The following is a 27,189-nucleotide window of genomic DNA, read 5'->3' as shown; positions in this document are numbered from 1 at the left end:
AATTATAAATTTTTGTATATTTGGTCCAACCTTTAAATTGGGCATATAAGTATCTTCAGGAAATAAATTAGCCTAAAAAAGCCCAAGCGGCCTAGATAAAAAATTTCTATTTACCTTCTCTAATTGTTTTTAATTTTTTTTTAAAAAAAAAAAATTACTGCCAGGGTAAAATTTATAATTCCAAACCTCTATTTAAGAATTAGACAATCTCATCAAAATATCAGAGAGTATTTATAATCTTTTAAACAATGAAAATTTTTTTGTAATTATACCAAATTTCAGAAGAACTTGTTGTAATTTATCTTAATTATAATTTTCATCACCCTTAATGATTTTCTGAAATAATGATGTAATAATGTAATTATACATAAAAGTAATGAATAAGAAAAAGGACCTTATGATTTTTGTATCTTGAATGACACTTTAGTTTTGAATTCATTCACGATTTAATTAAAAACAATTCTTTTAAGTTGATCTTATTAAAAATTAAATATTAGTAACCCATAATTAATACAACACATATACAAAAATTTTAATATATCTAGAGTAATTCGAGCAATTTGAAATAGCTGATCAGAACATATTAATAACACTTAGTAGAATGAGAGATAAAAATTAGTAATCCATGAATTTTATATGAAAAATAATTTAATGTATTTGTATGTAAGAATATATAGAATAATAAAATTTAATAGTGAAAAATTAAAGCAAATGCATAGATGGAGAATAAACACATACAACTGACATAAAACATAGTAATTTTTCTCAAACATAAGCAATAATGTCATCAGTGATATTGAATCAGTGGAACAGCCCAAGTATCAAACTAAGAAACTTTCAAGAAACATGTTCATTGTCCTAAATGTGTCTAAAGCATTCATAGAGCACCCAATGCAAAAATCTCTATCTATTCAAGAAGCAGCTGACATTTGTTGTTGATCATAAACTAGCTGGAGGGGTGTTCTCGCCCCAGTGCCTCAACATGCCTTGCCAGCTGCAGTCCTGATCGATGCACCGTATGAGACGCTCGTCCCGTATTCTGATCCTCCAATGCCCATCCGAATAGTTGGCCTTCTCTGCTTCCCTTCTGTCCCACTCCAACTGTGCTTTCTGTATAGTTTTCAGCATGCAGAAACCTTGGAGTTTCTCCGGCATCATGTCGTGCACTTTCCACCATGTCCTGTGGGCAACATTGCTTGCAAATTCTTGCAACTGGTCGACGTTCCAGTTGCAGTCGTAGTCCCTGAAGCATACCCAAGGCTTGTTGCCTAAGTAGTGAAGAACGTAAAGAATAGGCGGTTCTGCCTCAAAGAGATGGACTTTGGTCTGCCTCACTTGCTCATCGTCACCAATCCAGAAGTGCTTGAGGAAATTCATGTGCCGGGGTATCCGGTGCCACCATGTGAATATTTCGTTCAAGTAGCCCTGGTCTCCACCGTTGTACGATTCTATCTCATTTATATGATGCATCAGAAGCTCGAACGTGCAGTTTGATGGCTCTATCACCATTACTCCTGAGTTGAAACGCGGACCACTGTTGCCTGTGGCGGAGATCTCTGGCATAACGAACAGGAAATCAATGTTTCGGAGGATAAGCATATCAGCATCGATGAAAATTATCTTATCATAATCTGTCAGCTGCCATAATCTGAACTTGCTGTAGTTCCATTCGTTGTAGGCATCTTTTTCAGCTTTTGGATTTCTTATTCTCTCTATAGTCCTGACTTGCCAACCCGCCAATTCTAGCCCGTTTCTATGGTGGTCGCTGATCGATTTATCAACAAGAATGACAAGGTCCCTGGTGGACCCTGACATTCTGATGCTCTGCGCGGCAACTATGGCTCCACAAACGTAAACATAAGCTGAATGCAGGATCGTGGCATACGCCTCCCTTTGCCTCTTTCTTGAGTAATCCCTTTCTGTTTCCACAAGATTGTCATTTGAAGTCGTCAGAACCAAATAGATGTCCATAGAATTCAAGTTTTGAACAAGTAAATGAAAATCCTTAACAAGAGAAGTTATGAATTGGATTCTTGATTTCCATATGAAGGCAGAATAGAAGAGCAATAAGGTCAATCTTTTCTGGTTTATAAAATGCTAAAGAGTCATGGACTTACCTACACCTCCAAGCGGAAGCGCAAGTTCACAGGATCCAATTGGGAGGCAAAGCTTTTCTCTCAATGCTGTCAAATTTGGCTTATACAACCACGTTTTACCTTCATGTGCAACCAAATCCTTGCAGGTAAACAAGTTTGGTATGGGAAAGCAGCTTGTTACAAAAAGAACGTGCACAGGGTAAATTCCTTTGCAAGAGGCGGCTAAATTAGCAGCAGCAATCTGTAAATGCAGCCGAGCAATGTCTCTTGACCAGTTGCCTTCTTTTCGGCAAGGAAGCTTGACAGCGATGAGATCAAGTCGTTCTCTTGGAACTTCAATGCTTGGAAGAGAAGGGCAGCTGGGAACTTCATTTTCTTGGACTTCATCGATCCACTCTGGGTACAAGGACTCCCATGTCAGGTTTTTATCAGCATAGTCCAGATGGAGAACGGTGTGATTGGCGTTGGGAATAAAGTGTTGCCATTTATGGATTTCGTTTTTGTTGAAATTGAGAAGGCCGACCCCTTGAATTTTGTCATAGTCTTGTAACTGATTCAAGGCTCTCAAAATTTCTTCCCAACTGATGTCTAAATCTGATATGTATCGAGGATCTGATCCACCCCAAATCCACCTGTTGACAGAATTTAAAGAGCAAGCCCAATGAGATAAACGTCAATAGAGAAAAGTGATCCCTTATAGCCTTTAACTTACCGAGAAACTGTGTGGGATGTGCCGTTTTGATAACAAACTGTTGGAGAAGAAAGAAACGTGAAAAACACACCAAGAACAAGGATAATCAGGACAAGTTTTAAGGGTTGGAACTTCCATTTAGCATTCTTGCCTCCAGTAGCAAAGTTAAAAGAATTCTCGACACTCCTCACTTTGATCCTCTGCAGCTTTCTTTTGTATGCGTCGTCTCTGTTAACACATGTAAGCTCAGTTACTGCTGGCAGGGCCAGCCACATATATAAGTTGATGATCAAGACAACAATGTAAGAACCTGATACTTTCCAAAACTTAAGCACGCTTTAGTAGGACTAAGTTAATATGTGTATGTGATGAAATCTAAGTGACTGCGTGGTTCTTGAGGCAATTAACTTTGAATCTAACTGTTTATGCCAGCCAAGCACAACATCATTGGAGGGAAGTTTTAATTTTTTGGAACCGATTCGTATTTGTTAAACTTCGTGACAGAGGGAACAAAAGTGAACGGAAATTTCTTCCTATAACTACTGTAAACATAAACGACGAAACGTACTGACGTTCTTTGTCTTGCATCCATGGTGATTCAGAAATGACTAATCGTTCTTCGTCACTATCTGTTCCATCAAGAATGAAAAAACAACACCTTTTCAGGGAAAACACATATAATCCAGCTGATGAATGCCACAGCTCCAGACATGCAGTGCTACAGATAACAAAAAGGGTCCAGGAAAAAGAGCACTGATAAAGAAAATGAAGAGCAAAATATAGAAGATAATCAACTCATATTTTCCTTACCATAAAAATGGTTGACAACTTACCATGAGATGGCCATTGAAAGTTACAATGTGCCATTTCAAACAAAGGATACTTATCCATATGAACTCATAAGTGAAGGAAATAGCAGTTATAGAATGGAGAGAGAGAGAGAGAAAGACAGAGACGACATCTTCTATTTCAATTAACATACACAGCGCTGCATGTATAAAATCTTTCCTTAAATAAAATAAATGACGTCATCTTTGTACACATGGCGTGTACATATTAAAGGGAATAGAGATGTAACAGAATTTGGAATGGAAAATCCGATTCGGGAAACAGGGTAAATACAGTAGTGAGTAATGTGCATTTCCAACTCTCCTACTCATAAATGTCTTTATATATATATTTTACATGTGTTGTAGACACAACTACCAAAAATGCATGCTTCTTGGAATCATTTGTAGCTAAACTTCCAAAAGCAGATCCTCTTTCAATAGAAGGATATCATAGTTTTCTTCTTGGAGTTGGCTGAGGGAAGATTGACATCTTTACTTTCCTCTTGAGTACATTACATAACAGTAGGCAAGCAATATGGCATTGCCATCACCTGATGTAAATTGGGATTTCGAAAGTTGTTTACTAGTTTCTTTGTAAAGAAAGCATGACTATCTGAGATTAATCAAACAACAAGGTTTAGTTGATTATTCATGTGTTTAATGGTTGATTCCCCAAATCTTCCCACCAAATAAGGAAAATATAATCTTCTAGGTTTTTCTAAGTTGGATTCTACCCTCTACTTGTCGATTCATTTTAGGGGCTGGTGAAAAAAGGTTAAACTCATGCTACATTTGATAATTTGTGTATTAGGTCCATAAATAATAGTCATATGGCCTTACTTTTGAAAAGTAATATATATGTCGATCATCTAACTACTCGACATATTAAACGCCACTTTATACTCTCAAAAGTACTTTATATATTAAATATCAAATATAGCATATGCAGAACCGTGAAAAAGCAGTGTGTTTTACCACCCACCCTCTACATTCCAAAAATTGCATTAGGGTTCATGTGATTAACCATTATAGTTTTTTTCTTAATATTGACCACTCAATAATAAACTCAAAAGCTGATGTCTTGATGGGTGCTATAAATATGGAGGTTACATTTGGACAGCTCTGGTTTGAATTGGAAGTGTCACCTTTTGGCATTATGACATACGATCAGATGCTTGATATAAGTTATAACAATAGTCTAGTCTTGGAAAAGTTATTATATTTGATCGTAAGCATAGTCTTGGAAAAACTAATTAATCATAATTCAGTTTTCCAATTGTTATTGAACTGTGATACTTAAAAATTATCAAGTATCTTCAGATCAAACACTCTCACCAGGAATTGCTTTTTGCTCCTGGATTAAAGGTGAATACCCATTCATATGCCAAGAAACAAATACAAGTGTTTCGTAGTAGCACTCTACCAGGCAAAACTAATTGATGCATATGTCCACTCCGAATAGAACATTGCAAGTGACAACCAAAAGACACGACAAATCTAAAGACATCAAAACTCAACAATGTTTTCTTCCTTTTCTTTAACAGAGTCCCTCATTCACTGTTGTCCGGACGGAGGTGGCTCCGTTTCTGAGCCTACAGAAGAAGCTACCAAAAAATCAAAGTCACACCTAAGGCACAATGTATATTTCAACTCAACAGTTTCTTCCATTGAGGACTTCATTCCTCAATGGAACGGGAGCTTGTATTCATTAGCGCTGAGATGATGAGAGAAAACCATTTTTCATTTATTAACTCAGAAATTTTACATACCAATACGAAGATGAGAAGAGAACCCTCAAATGCAACTCAAACTACATTGTTTGAGAAGATAATTCAATTGTCAGATTCAGATTCCTTCTCTTCTTTAGGTGGTGCGAATTGTCTGGTGAGTCGAGATCTTGTCCAGGGATCCAAGGGTGCCCTCTGTGGTGGCTGGGGGACTGGTGGCTTGGACTGCCTAAGTTCATTTTCTCTATCTATAAACCTGAGCAAGAGTAAAAATACTGTCACCCAGAGAGATAACATGATTAGGAAAATGAGTAACAGGATTGCCTGGTTGTTACTGCTTAGCATGAAGAAAGATGTACACAGAAGAGGGCAAATGAAGACAACAAGCTATTGCCTCTACTCAATTATTGAAACACAAAGCAAAAGACATACTCAATATAAGCCATTGGTGCAGCATCACCAACTCGAATACGTGTTCGAAGCAACCTCGTGTATCCACCGGCCCTATCTCTGTAATACATAAGTGTGCAGCATACTATCACAATCATATTTCAAAGAAATGCCAGAAGAGTAAAGAGCTTTGAGATTCACTTGTATCTATAGGCCAATTCTGTAAATAGCTTGTGAAGTACATCATCCCCACGGACAAAGGCAGCAGCTTGTCTGGCAGCACAAAGGGTACCCTGTGCAATTTGGTACATGTGTTAAGAATTAGAAAGCATCAAAAACTTTTTATCCAATTTCTTTAATACGGTACCTTTATTAACAAATTCTGCAAATACATTCATAGGATAAGGTAAATTCTGCTCCTCTCCTTACTTTCATAAACTTTTCTACCATTATGTATTAGAAATGAGAAAATGCGAGTAACTTGTTAAAGATGTTGACATGCATGCCTCCATGTATGACGTAGTTCCATCTTCTGAATCGAGTATTGCAGAAATGCAATTAATCTAGCAAAAATATATCATGCGCGATGGCTAAATAAAGCCCTTTTGGATTGGAAACAATTCAAAATTTCAAACTTGTTTTGAAAACCAAAAAATGAAGCTCACAGAAATAACCTCTTTTCGGTTTCTTTTTCATAGATACTAGAGACTGTTAATTCAAACAATTCTATGCTTATCTCAGAAGTTCAAATGCTACTGAACTCATTTCTTCTCTGAACTTTCTAGCCTGACTGTTACTATTAATAAATTAGTAAATACTTGTCAATTGATAAGCTTTTACCAGATGCCGGTTACTCTCTAAAAATTGTTTCATTCAACCTGATTTACTAGTCAATTGATAAGCTTTTACCAGATGCCGGTTACTCTCTAAAAATTGTTTCATTCAACCTTCTCACACTTCTTCGCAATCACTGAAAAGTTTCAGCCAGTCTACAACCTCAACCTTCACGCTTAAATTGATGCATCCTTACAGGAAAGCAGAGACAAAACAGATCTATACACTGTAACTTGGTCCAGGTCCAGATACAATTGTAGTAAATCAACTTGGTCCAACCCACTATTCTTGCCCAGATTAACAGTCAAACTAGATTTATATTCCACCAGATCTAATCAAAATAACAAAGTCGCACCATAACTTTTACAGGAAGAAAAGAAAAAAATAAAACCAAAAACTAATAAAGATACTTCCTCAGTGAGATATGAAATTAAAAAAAATCTGAATAGATGAAAAGCAACCAATAACACAAATCCCAAACATGGGACATACTATACAGCTAATAAAGCCAATTCATGAACCTTAGAAGCAATGCTGAGTACCACTCCTGAAGCTGCAAGATTTAATACATTGTCACTTGATGTCTCATTTTATAATTCAACAGACATGACCCATCAAACATAGCTCAGGACTGGGAAAGTATAGTGATCAGAAACTACTAGAAGCACACCTCTTTTCCAAGCTGCACCATATTATCAGCAAGCCTACGGACTTCCTTAGCCTGTAATTCCAATTTATACAAGAAACAACGAGAAAAGATTAGCCCCATTATTCTTAAAGTCCAAAACAAGCCCAACTTTGAACTCGAAGAAATTATTAGCAGACTGTTTAACAAATCATGAAAGTTTAAAGATAAAAGTGAAACAATTCAATGCGAAAACATGAAGATGAATGCACCCAACTTCCTCATGGAAGTTCTTTATAATTAGAACTATAAACACCACGCAATTTATTACTACAGTCTCCATCAGAAGAGGAAAATATTCAGTAAACAATTTTCTCTGGGTTTTATCTCAGAAATTTCTCCCAAGAACACATTAAATTCCCCTTAAATACAGTAAGACAAATCAATCTAGCCGCTTCAGACGTGACCCAAACCATAATCTGAACAAGAAAGAAAAAATCAAAGCTTTTAATTCTAACATTAAAACCCCAGCAAAACCCTACGCTTCTAAAACAACCCAAAAAATACATAAAAAAATAAACCAAAAGAAATTACCTTCGCCACAGTGGTTTCGATCCGTTCGTGCTTCACTAACTGCGACACCATCGTCCTACACATAACAAATCAAAACCTCCACCAAAAACCTCGGGGAAAGAAAAAAGCAAAAATACCAAGAGAATAACAAGAAAAAACAGAAAATTAAAGAATTGTATTAGTACCTGAGCATAGACATTCGGTGGCCCGTCGGCCGATTAAGCTTCCTGAATTTCGTCATGCTCTTTGCCTGTGCGTGTGTGGCGAAGCTGAAAGCGTAAAACCCTCTGAAATTCTTGAATGCGCGGAGATGAAATGGGAAAGCAGAAGCTTGAGAGAGGTGTGGTGCAATAATGGGATTGGGTCTTGGCTCGTTCCAAGTGTTTGGGCCATGCTGATTAACAAGCCCACAAAGCCTACTTCTCTTGGCTTGATGATAGCTTCACCCATCATGGGGCTTATAAGCAGTTTACAACACTTTATGGAAGTGTTCGCATAGTTTTCAAAAAGAGTTTTTCACCATTTGATTTAAAAAAAGTACTTTTAAAATGTTGACAACGTCAATTTTTATTTTTAAAACAACTAAAAAGAGCATTTTTAAGATATATTTATTTAATAATTATTAAATTAGTCTCTTAATTATGTATAAAAATATATGAACGTCACAAATCAATTATGAAAGATGAGCAAAATATCCTCGAGGCAATGTTTATTAAAGATAAATCGATACACAACTTACATACTAAAAGGGTGCACCAACTATGTTCATAAATATTAGATAATACAAATTATGTGCCGAACTCAACTAAGTCGAATTAAACTATCCAACATATCAAATCATGCCTAATACATGGAAAAACCAACTATGCAAAATCGAATAAAACATACACAGTCCATATATTAAGGAAAATATAAATAAATAAAAAAAACTATGCCCCTCCACCTTCCAAAGGTTCTTTGGGGCTCCATCACCATGATAAAAGTTGTATCATCTTCCTCATCCATCTCCGGTCGAGGAGGTGAGCCCCTCCAAAAATTTATATAATAAGTAGGGATAAATATACAAATATCTTCCATCATTGATAGAGTAAGACAACTCGACGCACATTATACAAGCACGAAAACCCTCTATTGTGACGAGGAGCCCCATCTCCCAAAGACAACGTTGATACCCCTCGAAATATATGAAGGATCACGACATAAATTGATTTGAAAGCCATGGTCATTTTGTTGGAGTGAGGGGAAATGACTCTTGGGGGTTGGGTCGAGCCAACACTTACTAGGTTCCTACCCCATCCCCTATCATGCAGTAAAGACCCAAATACTTGCTTTCTTCTATTTATTTTTGGCCGTATCTGTAATTCGTTTGGGAGCTATATATGATGGATGTATTAATAATATTAATATTTATAATGGGATAAAAGTAAGTTTTTAAACATAAAATACGCGTAAATACATACACCTTATCACGTCTTAATATTTTCAATTCCACTATAAATACCTCAATATATTTTTAAAAGGGAGGACTACTTATTGACATGATTTGATATAAACCAATCTCTCAAAAAATCCCCTCTCTAAAAACAAGAGAAGCATTAGTCATGTCGAGAGTAATTCTTTCATTCGTTCCCTAATTCAGTTATAAAAACTGTGCCATAAATACATATATCTGAAATATTATTTTTAAAAGCAAGGACCATTCGTTGACAAGACTAGGTATAAACCAGCCCTTAACAAATACTCTGTCTAGATACAAAACGTAGGTAACATTAGGCGTGTTAAGGGTAACTTTCTTGTTCACTCTCAAGATTCAACTTACAACCAGATCATTGATGATGTCTATGGGAACAAAAGCTATGTACTTGTCCCAAATTTCTCGTTTGGGAGCTGATATTGAAGACAAACATCCCACATCGAATGCAGACGAGGAGCTTGAATGAATTACAATTAAACTCTAAAATTTCCTCTCCCTAATAAGAGACATTTTTAAAATAAAATTATAAAATTCATATAAAATCAAAATAAACAATAATACATTACTGATCGAAACACCAATCAAATACCAAACAACATCAACTTTGAACTTGGATTTCTGACTATAGATTAGATGAAATTGATTGGCACAAGTTAGTTGGTATCATGGGGCACCACAATCCAATACTGACAGAAGTATGAAATGTACATGAAATCCTGGTCTCCTCTCCCCTTGGTTTCTGCCACTTGTTTCAATGGACCGGCCACTGGTTTTAACTCTTTTCTCTTATTTTGCTATTGCAATCTGGGTGTCCTTGTCTTTATCCACATTGGGATAATATCAAATCATGTCCTCATCCTATGTATATTCTGTCCGTATTCATAGAATTTGTCTATGAATGTAAATCTTGAGAAAATATTCTCTTGAAGTTTCTATCAGTTTCCAACCATTTTTTACTTCCTTCCAAGGGAGCTGCATGCATAATTGTATATTCATATTGGACTTTGATTCAAATTTCTCTTTGAAACAAGTGTAAAATTCTCTTAAATTACAGAAAAAAAGAATTAATACTTCAAAAAAAAGAAGTATTTTACCCTTTCCTTTGAGGTTGCTATGTTTTTAAATCACGTAACTTAATATCAATTTTCATAATTTAGAGTTAAATATCATCTATTTTGCTCCTGAATACTAATTACAAGAGTCTAAATATTTAGTTAGTATTTAATTTTTTATTTTTTCTTCAATTTCAACGCGCCTCATTTTTTCGACGTATTAGGATTGGCGAAGAAAACAAAACTAATGCTGTCAGAATATTTATAATTAGTAAATTAAGGAATAATAGATAATATACAGAATGGAAATTAATAGCAAATTGCATGAATTGGAGAATACTGGTTTTTTTTTTTTTTTGGTTAATTCCCTATTCTATTAAAATTCTTCATTTGATAAAAGGGTTTGGGTTGTAAATAGCTATTTTTCTACTTTTAGAGTAGTTTTTAAATTTGTTATGTCTATTATCATTTGTTATTTTTTTCTTGTTTATTTCTACAATAGTTTTCAATATTCTTTAAAGGAGGATTAAATTTTTTTTTTTTTTTTAAAGAATCAAAACTAGTTTCTCAAATTTCATTCAACCTTGAACTCGTGATTATATTGCACAGGAACAAAAATACAACCATTAAACCACTTTTTTCTTCCCATAATTTTTATATTTATTACAAATCAGAATAATATAATTTTTCGCTATATTTAATTACTATATAAAAAAAATAAAATAATGACAAATATGAATTAACGTACTAGGACTTTGCTACTGTCGTGGTTGTTAATAAATATATTAAACTTATTATATAATTAATTTAATTCGACAAAAAAAGATTCAGGTAAATATATTTCAACTTCCAACTCAATCACCAAGTCACTGCAAGTGCCAAAAAGGGTCGACTCTGAATCTACAAAATCGTGTTAGCAAAAAAAGGCCATCTACCTCCAAATTAGTACTCAAACCTCCCTAGAAACAGAAGTCGGAACTAAGTTACCACGATTTCAGCTGCACTCCATCCTCATAGCAGAAAATTGACCGGACAAACCACACTGATCAATTCCAAGATACTTCCTCCTATCACTCAAGAATTCAGCTGCAACAACTGCACGATCACCGGCTTCTACTGCTCTGTTTTCTGCACGAACTCGTCGTCCGAGGGAGAGCTGGGGAGGCGGGTTCTGAGGGGGAGGAAACCACTTCAACTGCATGTAGTGGGGCGTTCGCCATGGCGGCACGTGGAGACCTCTTTCGCGGAATGATTTCTCCGCCTCACCGCAGAGAATGGTGATGATGTTGTTCAGCTTCTGCTCGTCTCCTACGAAGATCGTGGGGAGAACGTCGCAGAGGTCTTTGTAGTTTGGCGTTGGCCTCGCCAGCTCGAACTGTGACTTGAAATCTATGTCCACTATCAACCTCAATCCACTTGATCCCTTTTTGGCTTGGCGTGTTATCTCTATGTACTCATGCTCACCTGTTTAGCATGCAGAAACAATAACAAGATTTCTATTTTAGAAAAATGGGGAATCATTTTGAAAAAAAAAAAAGCATCTAACCCTCTCTATCTTGTTTTGTTCTTTAAGTCATACAATTTGTTAAGATTGTCAATCTACAGAGGAGAATTGCTGATTCATGTGTTGCTTCTCTTCTCTCTAATGTAGTCGTGTTTTTTTTATTTCCGCTTTTACACCATTTTACTTAGCTCATTTTGTTTTACAATTTTGTCTTTTAGTTAGCTGCTCACATGGCATTGCTGTTAGTTTGTTAGGATATTTTCTCTGTTTCTTCTCTGTTATTTAAACCCAGCTACTCCATTCCTTCTAAAAAAAACAGATTTTTGTGAATACACATATTCTTCAGAAAATGGCTTTGCTTGTGTATTCATCTGTTGTTGATAGAGAATTTGACATGGTATCAGAGCCATCGTGCTGATGGTCTCTGTATATCTCTATTGGTGAAAAACATTATACAAACCTAAAATAGATGATGGCTGATTTACGAGGAGGAACGGTAGAATCAACACCAGCAGACATGAGATCTGGAGGTGAACAGAACCATGCGAAGCTGCTTCATTTGGAGTACTCTCCTTTGCCTATCATCTCTGCGCCTCTGAATGGGAACAACTGGCTAGCCTGGAGCAGAGCGATACGCATAGCGTTAGGCGGCAGAGACAAGTTGAGCTTTATCGATGGAACCTGTGTGCAACCACGAGAGGGTACTGAGGAGATGCGGCAATGGAGGACAACAGATTACATGGTTCTAACCTGGATACTAAACACTATATCTAAGGAGATAGTCAATGCCTACCTATATACGTCTTCAGCAAGAGCTTTATGGCTGGAGCTCGAAGCACGATACGGTGAGTCTAACGGTCCATTGTTGTATCAAATACAGAGAGAAATCAATTCCATGACACAAGGAAATATGAGTGTGGCGACATATTACACTAAACTGAAACAACTATGGGATGAAATACGCTGTCTAATACCTACTACTTCATGCACTTGTGGACTATGTATGTGTGGTAGCAACGATAGAAACATAGTGCAGACTGAGGCAGGTCATTTAATCCAATTTCTTATGGGGTTAAATGACTCCTTTGATGGAGTGCGCAGTCAAATATTGGTGATGGAACCTTTGCCTCATGTAGATAAAGCATACTCCATGGTTATGCGAGTCGAAAGGCAGAGACAGATACACTTAGAGTCTATGGACACAGGGGTTAATACAGCAATGTATGTGAGAAATGTGGAACATGATCGCAGCTATGTTTATAAAACCTTTGGGAAGAAGAAAGTTACTGATAAGAGACATTTAACCTGTGAGAGTTGTGGCAAGATGGGACATGACAAGGACACATGTTTCAAGATCCACGGCATTCCTGAATGGTATAGAGAATTGTCTGACAAAAGAAAAAAGGGCAGTAATGAAGGGAAAGCATATGTAGCTATTGAAAAAGCTGCAGGTATGAAAAACACCTCACTCATTTCAGATTTCATAGAAGCGCTTAAACTGGTTCAGAACAAAGCTGCAAGTGATCCTGTGAAAGTGCATTATGCACAGTTTGATGAGGCTGCAGGTATGGCTTCAAATACAACTTCTAATAAGCATGTTTCAGGTTCATGGATTATAGATACTGGAGCTACGAGACACATGTGTGGTGATGCTACATTACTTGATTCCTTAGCTCCCATTCACCCTACTCCTATCATCTCTTTGCCTGATGGAAATACCACTGATGCTACACATACAGGAACTGTAAAACTGTCACACAATATCATCCTTGAACATGTTCTTCACATTCCTAGTTTTCAACATAATCTGCTATCTGTCTCTCAACTCTGCCAAGCCTTACCTATTCGTTTTTCTTTCTCTAATAATCTTTGCTTGCTGCAGGACCGGAGGACTGAGAAAGTCTTAGCTATAGGCAAGCAAATAGGAAAACTTTACTATCTGGACACACTTTCTTTTTCACCTATGAACAAGGCATCTTATTCGAACTCTGTATCTGAATCGTTGCTCCTTTCCCATGTACATGATGCATATGAATTGTGGCACAAGAGGCTTGGACATCCCTCTGCTAATGTACTCAGTCATATTTCTAGCTTGAATCTAAATAAAAGCATTGAACCACCTGTCTGTCATGTCTGTCCACTTGCTAAGCAAGCTAGAACACCATTTCCCTCAAGTACATCCACATCTTCAATTCTTTTTGAATTAGTTCACGTTGATATATGGGGTCCCTACAAACAACCCTCCATTGGAGGATGTCATTATGTTCTCACACTTGTTGATGACTATTCTAGAGCCACTTGGACATACCTTATGCGATACAAATCTCAAACAACATCTCTCTTGTCATCATTCATCAAGCAAGTCCAAACTCAATTCGGATTACAAGTTAGAAGTCTAAGGACTGATAATGGTCCAGAATTTCTTGCATCCTCTTGTCAAGAGCTAATAAAAAATCATGGTATCATACACCAAAAATCATGTGTCTATACACCGCAACAGAATGGGGTCGTAGAACGAAAGCACAAACACTTACTCCAAGTCGCTAGAGCTTTGATGTTTGAATCTCATCTTCCAAAACATTTCTGGGCAGAGTCCATTCTCGCTGCCACCTTTATCATTAATCGTTTGCCTTCCCCAACTCTCAATTGGAAATCACCCTATGAACTCTTGTATAAAACAAGTCCTTCATATCAGCCTCTTAAAACTTTCGGCTGCCTGTGCTATGCAGCAAATGTGCAGCCACACAAATCAAAATTTGAACCTAGAGCTACTAGGTGTGTGTTTATAGGTTATGTCCACGGTCAAAAGGCATATAAACTATATGACATTGAGCAAAGGTCTGTTCTCATTTCGAGAGATGTTATTTTTCATGAAAATGTGTTTCCCTATAAGAATTGTACAATAGAAAGTGAGCATTGCCCTGTTCCTTTACCTATAAATGTTGACTGTGAACCCATCAACTCTGCACCTTTATCTACTGCAATCTCATCTACTACTTCTGAAAACTTGTCCACTTCTTTTCCATCCTCTGCATCTGATAATTCTACAGCTGATACACATCCTAGTCTCGCTGTCTCCCCCCCATCCTTACCTCGTAGATCAACAAGGCCTTCTCATAAACCAAGTTGGTTGAAGGATTTTGTTTGCCATTCCTACATAGATTGCCAAACCCCTTCATTTTCTGTTGCATCATCACATTTGAGTTTCTTGGCTGCTTTGTCTATAGTGCAGGAACCAAGGACATATGCACAAGCCAAGGACATTCTTGAATGGCAACAAGCGATGGATGCGGAAATTACTGCTTTGGAGGAAAATGATACCTGGGAAGTCACTACTCTTCCCTCTGACAAACGGGCAATAGGATGCAAGTGGGTATACAAGGTGAAGCTAAAACCCGATGGTTCGGTGGATAAGTACAAAGCACGACTTGTTGCAAAGGGGTATAACCAAATCGAAGGTATTGATTATCTTGAAAGTTTTTCTCCTGTGGCTAAAGCCGTCACCGTACGTCTTTTCTTGGCTATTGCTTCTAGTTTTGGATGGGCATTACATCAAATCGATATTAACAATGCTTTTCTGCACGGATATTTGAATGAGGATATTTACATGCTTCCTCCTGATGGTTATTCCGTACCTCAAGGCCAAGTATGCAAACTCAAACGTTCGTTGTACGGACTAAAGCAGGCTTCTCGCCAATGGAACCATGAATTCACCACCAAGTTGCTTGCTTACGGCTTTGTGCAGTCACATAATGATCACTGCTTATTTTCAAAGTCTATTGAATCTGAGGTGATTTTTCTCCTTGTTTATGTTGATGATGTACTAATCTCCAGTTCTGCAGAAGCTCTCATTCAACCTGTAAAGGATTATTTGCATGGTCTTTTCACTATCAAGGATTTGGGGCATGCCAAATACTTCCTCGGTCTAGAAATTGCTCGTTCTTCCGAAGGTACTTCAGTCACTCAGCAGAAGTACATCAAAGATATCATCCATGATTCTGGCCTTGACAACGCCAATCCTGTGCACACTCCGCTGCCTTTAGGTTTGAAATTAAGTTCTTGTGGAACTGTTTTGGAGGATCCAGAATCATATCGACGTTTAATTGGAAGGCTCTTATACCTGGGATTTACTCGCCCGGATGTTTCTTACGGGGCGCAGCAACTGAGCCAGTTTGTTCATCGTCCTTGCAAGGAACATCTTGCTGCTGCTCTACACTTGGTTAAATATCTCAAGGGGACTTCTACAAAAGGTCTCTTTTTTCCTGCCCATAATTCCTTTTCTTTGACTGGATATTGCGATGCTGATTGGGCTAGCTGCCCTGATAGTCGACGTTCGCTCACAGGTTATTGTATATTTTTGGGTTCGGCCTTGATTTCGTGGAAGACTAAAAAGCAACCTACCGTCTCCCGCTCCACAGCAGAAGCTGAATATAGGAGTCTTGCTGCGACCGTCTGCGAATTACAGTGGATTTCATATCTTCTTAAGGATTTTCAGGTTCCAATTCAGACTCCGATTCCTCTCTATTGCGACAACCAAGCCGCTGTCCACATTGTCGCCAACCCCGTATTTCACGAACGCACGAAGCACTTGGAGATCGATTGTCACTTAGTTCGTGACAAGTACAAAGATGGGTTCGTTCTTCCTTCCCATGTTCCAAGCAAGCTACAACTCGCTGATTGCTTCACCAAAGTTTTAGCTCGCCCTGCTCTCACTGTTCATCTCTCCAAGTTGGGCTTGGTTGACTTCTCTTCAAGTCCAACTTGAGGGGGGCTGTTAAGATTGTCAATCTACAGAGGAGAATTGCTGATTCATGTGTTGCTTCTCTTCTCTCTAATGTAGTCGTGTTTTTTTTATTTCCGCTTTTACACCATTTTACTTAGCTCATTTTGTTTTACAATTTTGTCTTTTAGTTAGCTGCTCACATGGCATTGCTGTTAGTTTGTTAGGATATTTTCTCTGTTTCTTCTCTGTTATTTAAACCCAGCTACTCCATTCCTTCTAAAAAAAACAGATTTTTGTGAATACACATATTCTTCAGAAAATGGCTTTGCTTGTGTATTCATCTGTTGTTGATAGAGAATTTGACTTACAATTAATTTTCATGTTCTTTATTTTTCTTTTAATGCAATCCTTTCGACTTTTAAAAAAAGAAGTTCAGCCCTCCCTCAAGAGAGGTCATGTCGATATTTTCTTTACATCCATTGTCATTTTCACAATACCTGGCCTTCCCAACGCACTCATCCTAAACTTTAAAAAAAGAGCTCTTCTGCATCAGGAAGTCACATCAATCTTTTCTTTAATCCTATGAAATTCTACCCAAAAATGGTAACTAATATATGTATTTTTTTCTGAGTGTTGGGGACATGTTGAACAATTTTCATTTAATGAAGAATTATAATTCAACCATAATGATCATCACTTCAACTTATTCTCACACAGCAAACAAGACATAAAACCAATATGGGCTTGGGAGATTTACTCACCACCAGGGCAATTGAGCGTAGTAGGCCAACACGAGTGACACAAAGCAGCATTATACCCATCCTTTCTCAAGTTCTCCACAACCCACTTCTTCATCAACCCATCATCAACCAACTTCTTCCTCAAATGCTTTACCACTCTCCCAACAACATCAGCTTCTGCTTTTGTCCCGCTTTCCACAATCTCCTGCACCAACACCAACACACACAGACAAACAGATATAGATAAGTGACCGTCGCAAATTTGCAATGAATTAAAGCGTTCCGTTTCGATCTTGTTTCGACTTTTGCAACGACTTACAATCAAACTGCTCCATAAATACTTTTGGCAGCACAAAAATCTGCACAATATACTGAACATAAAACTCTCAAACACACACCGAACACACAGAAAGTACCTGTAAGATGTAATATTTGGTTTGATGGTGAGAGAGAAAATTAGAGGTATCGGATAAAAGGGGTGTCTGTGGTGCTGATTCCGAGTCATCGAACATTTGGTACGGGTATAGATTCTCCTCTTCAAAGCTGTTCATTTTGGTGTGTGGGGGAAAGTTGAAATGTTGAGCAGAAGAGCTGGGATTCATGCGTATATATATCCTCTTTACTGTGGCGGTGTGTCCGTATGCAGACAGATGAGGATCATATCAGACACGGTTTTGAATATGCGCCGTCTATGTACGACTAGTAATCTTGGCACACGGTATTTATTCCACATAGTATACGTATATATATAGATATATGTCTTCTGAATTTCTTTTTCTTGGAACATCTTGAAAATGATAGTTGATGTGGGGTAATGTTTTAATGGTGGTATCAAGACCTAATGCTTCCAACTTTATTTTAAAATTTTATTTGGTGTGTTTTAATTCGATTGAAATTAGATCAAAATTCTAATATGTATAAATTTAAAGTGATTAACTTGTTTAGACTTATTATTTTAAAAAAAAAACACTCATAAATATTTAAGTTAAATTATTATAGATAGCTTTTAGATATTCGTAAGCTCTAGAATTCAAGTGAAAACATGTTGTGATGACGTTGAAGAACTCAGCTTATTTGTTGCAATTTTATATTTTGTTTGCATATGTATGACACGTGAACATTTGTTTTGTACTATGCTTAAGTTGAGGAAAAGCTGAGGTTAATATCTTCGAGAGAGTGCAAAAATATGTTTTTAAATTATATATATTGAAAACATGAATTGGGCTCCACGAGTTTCATGTCTTATAAGAGTGCACATTAGTTTATAAAAATAATTAAAATTTAACCTCAATCTTTTATATTTATATTTATATATAAAACAAAGACATTTTTTACTCATAGATGATAATTTGTGATACCACTACATCAAATTTTTTACTATGTCGAAATATCCTTGAGTTGATTTTTTTTATGGTTTATATATTTTATTTTTTTATTTATAATTTGTTGTCAATATAAAAAGAAAATACACTTTTCATTCACAAAGGACAGTTTGTGACATCACTACACCAATTTTAATATTGTGTCTATAATCCTCTTAACTTGGTTTTCTTTTCTGTTTTTCTCTTTTTTATTTTTTTTAAATGTGACGGTGTTGGTATTTATTCTTATTTAAATGAAAAAATTGCATAAAACCCACCTGTGTTATGAAAACTCGGCAAATAACCCCCCCGCATTATTTTTTTATATGCAAAAAAAATCCATGTTATTGTGAACGACCCTCACTTGCCCAATTCCATCAGTGCCTGTTAACAGAGTTAATTTTTTTCTTAAATCTCCGTGTTACCCTTGTGACTTACTGCAAGAGAAAAAAGGGGGGAGGGGATGCCTTTTTTCCATTTAACGGGAGTTGGGGAAAGAGGGAGAGAAGACAAATTAGGCTTCGCGATTAGGCACGGTGATTTTGGGTTTAATCTTGCAAACTCCCCCTTTGCTTGCACAAGTTTAGTAGTTTTAGGTTAAAAATCGAGTGTTATTAACTGTTGAGAAGCTTTTGATTGGAAATATAATTGGGAACACGAAGTCAAAATCAACGTTAAGAATGTCTACCTAATTTCTTTTTAAATTTTTAGCTTTTTTTACTGTGCAGAGAAGGAATCTAACGATGCTTTTTTTTTTTTTTTGTTTGTATTTGGCTTTGAAAGAGCTGCTCATTCAGAGGCAAAATAGTGTGAAAATGTATGTATTCCTATATTTTTGATCGAATATTTATTGAAAATTTGGATTCAATGCTTGGAACAGTGAATTCTTCCACTGTTGGTTCCCACGCCCTAACCCCATTTGCCTGAAAAGTTGTTATTTGGTTTATGAGTAATGTATTTTATATTTTTCTATTGTCTTCATTTTCATTTAAATTTTTTGATAGTTGTCTATTTTGTTGTATTTATTTTTATTTAAATATTAGATAGTTGTCTGCAAAAAGTATGATAGTGTTTCTTTTGGTCCCCCTACACCCTTTAATTAAAGTTTTTATCTTGGTAGTTGTCTATAAAGTATGAAAAATTATTGTATTTATTTTCATTTAATTAACAGTTGTTTGCAAAGTATGATAGTATGTTTGTCTTTGTATGGGATTGTGTACAATGTCTATTTATGTTTTTGTCCCCACTTGTTTGGATTGGTTGCTGAGTTTTTTATTTGTATATTTAATTGCAGAATGGTGTTGACTGATTATGCTAATTTTAATGTATGGCTTGATTATGTAATTGAATGGGTGCCTATAGTCAGGTATGTATGTGGTAGTAGAGTATGGTTTCCAAATGTGGATAAGAAGAGATTGTACTATGAGGACTTACAAGAAATGTATGCTATGGCAGGAGATAAAGGGCTAAATGTGGTTGTTTATTATTACTTACATAGACACAATTTAGATAATGGACTTAGGGTGTTGAATGGGGATGAGAGTATTAGAAAACCATTGAGGATTATAAGGGGTTGACTATAATTCTCATATACTTTGAAGAAAAATAGGGCCCATTAGTAGTTATTGATTCTCAAGTAATATCATTTCTTCAGAAGAACAAATTCCCTTACTCCCTCTTCCTGACAAGTTTGAGCCCTTAAACCCTGAGGCTAAAATTAATGCTCCAGTTCTTGATGAAACCATAAAGGAAAATCCTATTTTACTCATAAAGAGTGATTACTTACACTGTGATACAAATTTGTTAAATTATCAAAAATATTCCTTCTGTATTTCAGCCACCCCTATACTCAAATTCTTATCATCATCTATATATTTATACAATCATCTATCTATCTATACTATTATCTATACTACATAAAGAAAAAACACTCCATTTTCACTCACAAATAGCAATTATTTACAAACCAACACCAACTTTTTAAATTACCAAAAATATCCTTATATATTTCAACCACCTTCTTAAATTCTTCTTTTAATCTCTATATCTATACTATTTATTTATACTAATATGAAAAAGTTCACTCACAAACGACAACCTGTAAAGCAGCGATACCAAATCTTTTTGTGTCGATAATATCATTAAATTAATTTATTTTTATTTATTTATATATAAATATGTTGTGTTGGTTTACATATATTATTCTTATTTATAATATATTTTAAATTATAAATAATTATTTATTATCTGCACATAGAAATGATGTGTCATAAAGACAAATATAAAAGAAATCCCATTTTCTTCACCAAAAAAAAAAATATATTTTTACTTACAAATAGCGATTAGCGACATTGCAACACTAGAATTTGAGATTACCATATACATTACCAACATTGCCCTTATTTTATGGGATTAGAAAAGTATTTTGCCGGTGTCTTTCAGCTTATTCAAATAATTTTTTTCTCCAGACCTAAATAGTTGAATGATTTGAAACCAACACAATTTGATAAACCTTCACTGATCACATTGACATGAGTTCTGAGATAATCATGATTAGGGCCAAATAATGTGATCACATCTTAGGAACATCAAATGTCTAGTAAAATCATTATGTTGAGGCTAATTAATATCAAAATTTATTCCCCACAGAAAAAGAAAAAATCCAAGCTTTATACATATCCATAAAATAATTAAACAGAATGAGCTGTGGTTGCACAGATTGGTGGATTTTGTTTGCCTACAAAAGTGGGTTGGACATTGACGCATTTGGTGGTGACAGGACCTCTATTTCCATTGTATTTAAGATCAATGTCACCCACCACTACGTTCTCACAGGGCTTAAGCTTGCTGCAGAGAAGCGTTACTGCTTCTTCACTATTTGTCGTCCCCCGAATGTTTTTAAGGTTGACCTTATTGATCTTGATAAATGATGGTCTCTGAAAATGATCCAAAAATTAATCAATAATGTATAACCACGAAAACTTAGGAAATAATTATTACAATGTAGCGGTAAAAAAACAGTTGCACTTACGTCTCGCTTGCAAAGATTATGTGGGCAGTATTCTTGATCAATGATGATTGGATTGCTGACATTGTCCATGATTAAGTCTTCAAAATTCAAATTAGTGATGCTCAACTGAGCTGGAGTAGTGGGCCATGTCTTGACCCTAACGCCATTTCCTGTTCCAATGAAAGTGTAATTCTTCACATATATCCCCTCCACATCTTTTTCAGTTGCATATCCTCCAAGGCTCCCAATGCTAATCCCATGACCCGGTCCACAAGTCACATTTTCAATGTGAACTTCTTTTGTGTCATCACCGATGGAGACACAGTCATCTCCTGTTCTTATGACGGAATCAATAATATTAATCCTTGTGGAACGACCCAAGTGGATTCCGTCAGTGTTCGGGCTCTCATCAGGAGCCGAAATTGTAAAATGGCGAAATGTTACATTGTGGCTGGATATACAATTCAAGTGAAAATTCTTGCTATCTTTGGTGGTGACGTCATGAATTATGGAGTTGTTGATGAAATTAAAGCTCAAATTCTGCATACAACATATAATACTGACGTAAGGTAACTTATAAATCTATATATAATCTTAATAAATTGAAATTAGTTTTCGGTATTATAAGGAGATGGGTAGGTAGCTTACATAAGGCAGCTTCGGGCAATTCTTATTTTTGTGGCAATCATTCATCTTCCAGGCTATCTGTCCTTGGCCGTCAAAAACTCCACCACCAGAAAGGGTGAAATAATTGACGTAATTTATAGTAATCCACTCCGCTTTTTTGTCAGGTAGTTGATTGGGATCTGGAAAAGCTTTCAAAGTGCCTTGTACTTCAAGTTCGATAGGGGCCTTGTTGGGGCCTTCCAGTTTCACTTGACTTACAGTAAAAGTACCTTGGGGAATCAAAATTTTGCTTGGTACGACTGATACGATTGCCTCCTTCCAAGCTTTTAATAAAGCCTAACATTGTGCATACAATTATTTCGAAAAATATTATTATGAATCATTCAATCATATTAAACAACAACATAACTAATATAATATTACCTGACTTATGTCTGCACCAGAATTAGCACCGTACTTTCTAACATCGTATAGCACAGGAATTTGGGCATTAACATTGCAAGCCAACAATGCCGAAAATAAGAAAATAGCAACAATGAATTTTGTTGCCATATCTTAGTGCTTATTTATTTGGTGCAGTAGTTAAAATTCAATGTGATTTGGGAACATCGTTATTGAGGTTCAGAATTTATAGTATACTGAGGGGGAGATTTGAACGCCTTGATGCATGTGTGACCAATCATCCATAAATTATTTCTGTGTGTACGAGATTTCTTTTCGTTGTTGGAATTCTTTTTTCATACCAAGAAAATACCGTAATACAAATTGTCATTCAAAATTTTGTGGACAAGAAACAACTATTTGTTTGTAGATTATTTTTTTTAAATTTTTATTGAAAGAAAATATGTTAGTTTAGTTGTTTTAGTGATTGTTCCTTATTTCGAGGCTCAATTGATACTCTTGTTATTACATTCAACCTCACGAGGATTTGGAATTTATGGATGCCCTGATTTGTTGAAATATTTTAGTAAAGAGACTCATTTCTTTAAGTAAAATTGATCAATTATTATTAATTGAATAAATCAATCGACATCAATATTTATCAAAGTAGACAACAAACGCACATGACTTGGTTTGTACTCATGATTTTAAATTATGAGGCCTCAATTTCAGTAAATAAGGTAAACTGAATTGGTTGTGAATGGGACCATTTTAAGAATTGGTTGTAAATGGGACGAGCAATGAACTGAGCATAGGAATGAGCCAAATTGGTGACTTTATCATTTCAAAATTATAGAATTATGTACTTGCCCTGCATTAATTTGATCCAATAAGCTCAATTCCTTGTTAAAGATTGATGGCAGATTCTCTTACTTCTTTTATGAAAACTCACAGGGCATGTTTACTTTGGGTTATGAAGGCTGAGATAATACTCCACTAAATTCGTGAAAGTCATCCACCGAATCAACAGGGGATGCACTCTTATTCAACCTACTAAGGGTTACCTATAGACTAGGAAAGACCAACTTTAGCTAGAATAACAACTTTATTTTCTTACTTGAAGTTTCAAACTTCAACTTCAATCTCTCATTTGTAAACAAGAAACAAGTAATTCCGCTCTTAATTATTTTTTTTTAATTCTTATTACCTTATGTCGTTGCTTGAACTCCAATTGGACTTGAACACCAATTTTATTAGTATCAAGTGGTGTCATCTGTGAGAACAAAAATATAAAATATGAAAACAATGGAATCTACCAATACTGGAACTAGCAGCTTCTTAGATACTTCCTCTAGAAAGATATTCCCCTTCATGTTTGAAAACCTCGAGCGGATGATTACTACCTCCATTCAAGACCAGATTTTTACAGCCCCACTGTTATCATTACCTAATGTTAATGTCCATATTAACCCAACTTTTAGTAGTAGAGAACTTTGAGATAGAACGTCCACATGGGAGAAGGCTAGAACACCAATCCCACCAGAAGGCGCCCTAACAAATGGCGGGCGCACATAGATAGGCTTCAGTAAGGATTCTTAGACCTGAAGGATAGTGTCTTTGAGTTCCCCCAAAAGAGCAAGAAAACACCTCATTCAGCAAAGAAATCTTGGCATACTAGCTTCCCTTAGAGACTATCTTTAGTAGTTTTAACTTAGTGTGCCCCTTTTGTAGGAACTGGAAGATGGGGACTTATCTATGTGCCTAGCCAAAAGCCATACTCTGAGTAGGCACTCTCAAGTAAGCATGTCCAGTGGAGGCACAAAAAGCCCTCATCATTGGAGGCACAATAAACCATGTTTTCAATGTAGGTATATAACCCCTGTTTCTGCTCGAGATATAGTTGTTCCCTCCTTATCCTGATCCTGTTAGATGTTGTATCTGATTTTTCTCTTGCTTGGCTGGTTTCTTATATTTGTACCATATTCAGCCTTGTGCGAATCGTTTCTTCTCCCGTGGTCGTCTGCTATCGTTCTCTGCTCTTCAATCAACTTTCTCGCTGACTTCCTAACACCAGGTGTAATCATTTTTCTTTCATGTTCCACCATAACATTCCTGCTCACTGTCTCGATCATCTGTCGCAACTCTTCGTTTGTTAGATGTAACCTTCTTCCCTCTTGTCGTAGAAGAATTCGTTCTCTTTGCTCGTGCCTTGGTGATTGACACAGAGAATTCTCCTTGTTGAATATCCGAATCCTTCGACCACTTTGAGACCAAATCAAATCCAAATCAAAGGACCTCTTCTTAGGATTTCCACAAACGGCGCCAACTGATTTGGGTCGAAATCTTTGCGACCTCCTTGGATCGGGTGGACAGGTTCTCCAAGCGGTTTGAGGTTGCTACCTCTCCCAAATTAATGTAAGGGTCCTGAAAGAGATAAGCAGATCGTTAGGTTTGTTGGAGTGACCCCCAACTAAGACCCTCCGATGCTTAAGTCAGTGTCTAGTTTCAAGGTCGTGAAAGCAGGTCGCTGGCAAACTGATGAGCCGAAGTGACTAAAAAGTAAGAGCGCTAGAGAGAGAGTACCATGAATGCACTGACTATGGAGTATATAGCGCAAGACTGAGGGTTTTGTTGGTCCAATGAATGTTTTCCGCGTGTCCCGGGTGGCCAGGCGACCGAACCCGGATCGTGACCCGACCCGATAAAAAATACGCGAATCTTTTAGGTAAAATTGTAATTTTGTATCCTTTCAATGGCAAAATAGTCTTTTTCAGTCAATTTAAAATTTTTCCCATCGATACGCTTACACAAATTTATCCTTGTTCTATTTATCAACAAGCCCACGATGTATATATACAATTGGTAGCTGGATTGTAGAAAAAATTTATTCAAATCAGTTTTTATGGAATTAAATCAATGACATAAAATATAATATATTTAACATATAATTTGTCATTTATTCTGAACTATATGCTAATTAAACCATTAATATATTGCATTTGTTATTGGTCCAATCAAATGTGATTTTGGTTAGAATTTCCATTTGTAACCCTGTGCAAAGGCTCGACTTCTCCAGAAACTACTTTTCCTGGCAGTGTTCTCTGGAGTTCTCTACCAAATTTTCCCGAACTCTCTGAACTCTTCAATGAAATAATTTAAGCAGGAATTTCTTCATCTTCTGCTCTATAAATACTTCTTTCTCCCTCTTCCAGCAGCAGAAATCACAATCGAGAAATCATCTCATATATTATTCTTCACAGTTCACATCAATCAAACACGATCAAACCAGCAAATTAACAGAGTAATCATGTCGCTGATCCCAAGTGTATTCGGCCGACGAGGCAGCGTTTTCGACCCATTGTCGCTCGATCTCTGGGACCCTTTCCGTGATTGGCCCGTCAGCTCCTCCGACGAGGCCTCGCAGTTGGCGGCCACCAAGGTTGACTGGAGGGAGACGCCGGAGGCCCATGTGTTCAAGGCGGATGTTCCGGGGCTGAAGAAGGAGGAGGTGAAGGTGGAGGTAGAGGACGACAACGTCCTCCAGATAAGTGGAGAACGCACCCGCGAGAAAGAGGAGAAGAACGACACCTGGCACCGTCTTGAGAGGAGCTCCGGCAAGTTCTTCCGCCGCTTCAGGCTGCCGGAGAATGCAAAGATGGATCAGATCAAAGCCAGCATGGAGAACGGGGTGCTCACTGTCACTGTCCCCAAGGAGGAAGTGAAGAAGCCTGAGGTGAAGGCCATTGAGATTTCTGGCTGAAAACAAACACTTCCTCAGTTTTTGCTTCTGAATGTATGATCAGTATGTGTGTGTGTGTGTGTGTTGTGTGTTTTCTTAATTGCCATTATGTATAAAGTCCTGGGATTCAAGCCTGGATGTTTGATGAGCTTTGATCTGTAAGGTTGGAATAGCATAATGTAATAAATGTGTGTGTGTGTGTGTTTTTTTTTTTTATGAACTTCTGGAAAAGTCCAAATTATAGCAGTTCTCGGCATTTTTATTCGAACAAGTTTAGTTCTTTTTCGCACGTTTTATAGTTATTATTTACTTCTGAAAATTTATTTTACAAATGTTTGAATTTAGGACTGATTTTGGGTGAAGTTTTGTAGAATAATGAGATATTTCAAATTTTAAAACATTTGGTTCTTTGTATTCACGCAAGTTTATTTTTTTTTCGTACATTTTGTAGTTATTATTTAGCTTAGTAAAATTTACTATGTTTGGATTTAAGACTATTTTGGGTTAAGTTTCATAAAATTTTGATATAGTTCAGATTTTAATAACTTTTACGGCATTTTTATTCAAGCAAGTTATTTCTTTTCTGTACTTTTTGTAGTTATTATTTAATTTAGCAAAATTTATCATACAAATGCTTATATCGGTAATATTTAAGGCTCCATTAAGATGAAGACAGATAATTATGCGATACTGATTTAAAGAATTTTTTTAAAATAATTTTATATTAAATGAATTTAATGTTATTAAAAAATAGTTCGAAATTATAATCAAAAGATTTCAAGTCCTTTGCAACACAAAATTATCCAAATAAA

General features: G+C 36.3%; 5 protein-coding genes across 9 annotated transcripts; 1 reads left to right on the top strand and 4 right to left on the bottom strand.

Moving 5' to 3' along the window:
• Window positions 1-747: 747 nt before the first annotated feature.
• Window positions 748-4,825, bottom strand: LOC105178100 (UDP-glucuronate:xylan alpha-glucuronosyltransferase 1). Of its 3 annotated transcripts, none has more exons than XM_088885141.1 (4): window positions 3,356-4,825; window positions 2,809-3,015; window positions 2,118-2,728; window positions 748-1,919 (listed from the first exon to the last, which is right to left on the bottom strand). In XM_088885141.1, the coding sequence occupies exons 1-4, from the start codon at window positions 3,373-3,375 to the stop codon at window positions 940-942; spliced, it is 1,818 nt and encodes a 605-aa protein (XP_088741267.1). In that variant the 5' UTR covers window positions 3,376-4,825; the 3' UTR covers window positions 748-939. The 3 variants fall into 3 exon arrangements, with proteins under 3 accessions (XP_088741267.1, XP_011099766.1, XP_011099765.1); XM_011101464.3 differs by having other exon boundaries at window positions 3,360-4,825; XM_011101463.3 differs by having other exon boundaries at window positions 2,809-4,825.
• Window positions 4,826-4,976: 151 nt separating this feature from the next.
• On the bottom strand, window positions 4,977-8,177 carry LOC105178101 (uncharacterized). Of its 3 annotated transcripts, none has more exons than XR_849101.3 (7): window positions 7,952-8,177; window positions 7,788-7,842; window positions 7,239-7,289; window positions 5,936-6,027; window positions 5,777-5,854; window positions 5,387-5,600; window positions 4,977-5,221 (listed from the first exon to the last, which is right to left on the bottom strand). XR_849101.3 is itself a non-coding variant. In XM_011101465.3 (6 exons), exons 1-6 carry the CDS (start codon window positions 8,005-8,007, stop codon window positions 5,450-5,452), a joined length of 483 nt encoding a protein of 160 aa, XP_011099767.1. In that variant the 5' UTR covers window positions 8,008-8,176; the 3' UTR covers window positions 5,341-5,449. The 3 variants fall into 3 exon arrangements, 1 of the variants encoding a protein (XP_011099767.1); XR_849100.3 differs by having other exon boundaries at window positions 4,977-5,209; window positions 7,952-8,176; XM_011101465.3 differs by lacking the exon at window positions 4,977-5,221 and having other exon boundaries at window positions 5,341-5,600; window positions 7,952-8,176.
• A 2,941-nt stretch (window positions 8,178-11,118) lies between these two features.
• On the bottom strand, window positions 11,119-17,930 carry LOC105178102 (uncharacterized). The gene is made up of 3 exons (XM_011101466.3): window positions 17,676-17,930; window positions 17,281-17,464; window positions 11,119-11,756 (listed from the first exon to the last, which is right to left on the bottom strand). The coding sequence occupies exons 1-3, from the start codon at window positions 17,859-17,861 to the stop codon at window positions 11,287-11,289; spliced, it is 840 nt and encodes a 279-aa protein (XP_011099768.1). The 5' UTR covers window positions 17,862-17,930; the 3' UTR covers window positions 11,119-11,286.
• A 3,340-nt stretch (window positions 17,931-21,270) lies between these two features.
• LOC105178103 (polygalacturonase) lies at window positions 21,271-22,844 on the bottom strand. Its single transcript, XM_011101467.3, has 4 exons — window positions 22,681-22,844; window positions 22,279-22,593; window positions 21,652-22,170; window positions 21,271-21,556 (listed from the first exon to the last, which is right to left on the bottom strand). Exons 1-4 carry the CDS (start codon window positions 22,807-22,809, stop codon window positions 21,311-21,313), a joined length of 1,209 nt encoding a protein of 402 aa, XP_011099769.1. The 5' UTR covers window positions 22,810-22,844; the 3' UTR covers window positions 21,271-21,310.
• A 2,876-nt stretch (window positions 22,845-25,720) lies between these two features.
• Window positions 25,721-26,623, top strand: LOC105178104 (17.5 kDa class I heat shock protein). The gene has a single exon (XM_011101468.3). It carries the CDS (start codon window positions 25,946-25,948, stop codon window positions 26,396-26,398), a length of 453 nt encoding a protein of 150 aa, XP_011099770.1. The 5' UTR covers window positions 25,721-25,945; the 3' UTR covers window positions 26,399-26,623.
• The last annotated feature ends 566 nt before the right edge of the window (window positions 26,624-27,189 follow it).

This window comes from Sesamum indicum, linkage group LG9 (genome assembly GCF_026168435.1).
Source record: "Sesamum indicum cultivar Baizhima isolate 11 linkage group LG9, ASM2616843v1, whole genome shotgun sequence".
In the NCBI taxonomy this organism is placed as follows: domain Eukaryota; kingdom Viridiplantae; phylum Streptophyta; class Magnoliopsida; order Lamiales; family Pedaliaceae; genus Sesamum; species Sesamum indicum.
Note: the sequence above shows the minus strand (reverse complement) of the source record. Positions and strands in the feature narration are given on the sequence as shown.

Excerpts from the sequence above, each read along its gene's own strand:
- LOC105178103 (XM_011101467.3), bottom strand. The coding sequence starts at position 22,809 with ATGGCAACAAAATTCATTGTTGCTATTTTCTTATTTTCGGCATTGTTG. Across the intron at positions 22,171-22,278 it reads ATTGCCCGAAGCTGCCTTAT|AATTTGAGCTTTAATTTCAT; the intron begins GTAAGCTACCTA and ends TGTTGTATGCAG. Across the intron at positions 21,557-21,651 it reads ATAATCTTTGCAAGCGAGAC|AGACCATCATTTATCAAGAT; the intron begins GTAAGTGCAACT and ends GATCATTTTCAG.
- LOC105178104 (XM_011101468.3), top strand. The coding sequence starts at position 25,946 with ATGTCGCTGATCCCAAGTGTATTCGGCCGACGAGGCAGCGTTTTCGAC.
- LOC105178102 (XM_011101466.3), bottom strand. The coding sequence starts at position 17,861 with ATGAATCCCAGCTCTTCTGCTCAACATTTCAACTTTCCCCCACACACC. Across the intron at positions 17,465-17,675 it reads CCAAATATTACATCTTACAG|GAGATTGTGGAAAGCGGGAC; the intron begins GTACTTTCTGTG and ends GTGTTGGTGCAG. Across the intron at positions 11,757-17,280 it reads TACGCTCAATTGCCCTGGTG|GTGAGCATGAGTACATAGAG; the intron begins GTGAGTAAATCT and ends CATGCTAAACAG.
- LOC105178100 (XM_011101463.3), bottom strand. The coding sequence starts at position 3,062 with ATGTGGCTGGCCCTGCCAGCAGTAACTGAGCTTACATGTGTTAACAGA. Across the intron at positions 2,729-2,808 it reads ACATCCCACACAGTTTCTCG|GTGGATTTGGGGTGGATCAG; the intron begins GTAAGTTAAAGG and ends TTCTGTCAACAG. Across the intron at positions 1,920-2,117 it reads GCTTCCGCTTGGAGGTGTAG|AAAGGGATTACTCAAGAAAG; the intron begins GTAAGTCCATGA and ends TTGTGGAAACAG.
- LOC105178101 (XM_011101465.3), bottom strand. The coding sequence starts at position 8,007 with ATGACGAAATTCAGGAAGCTTAATCGGCCGACGGGCCACCGAATGTCT. Across the intron at positions 7,843-7,951 it reads CACCGAATGTCTATGCTCAG|GACGATGGTGTCGCAGTTAG; the intron begins GTACTAATACAA and ends TGTTATGTGTAG. Across the intron at positions 5,601-5,776 it reads GCACCAATGGCTTATATTGA|GTTTATAGATAGAGAAAATG; the intron begins GTATGTCTTTTG and ends ACTCTTGCTCAG.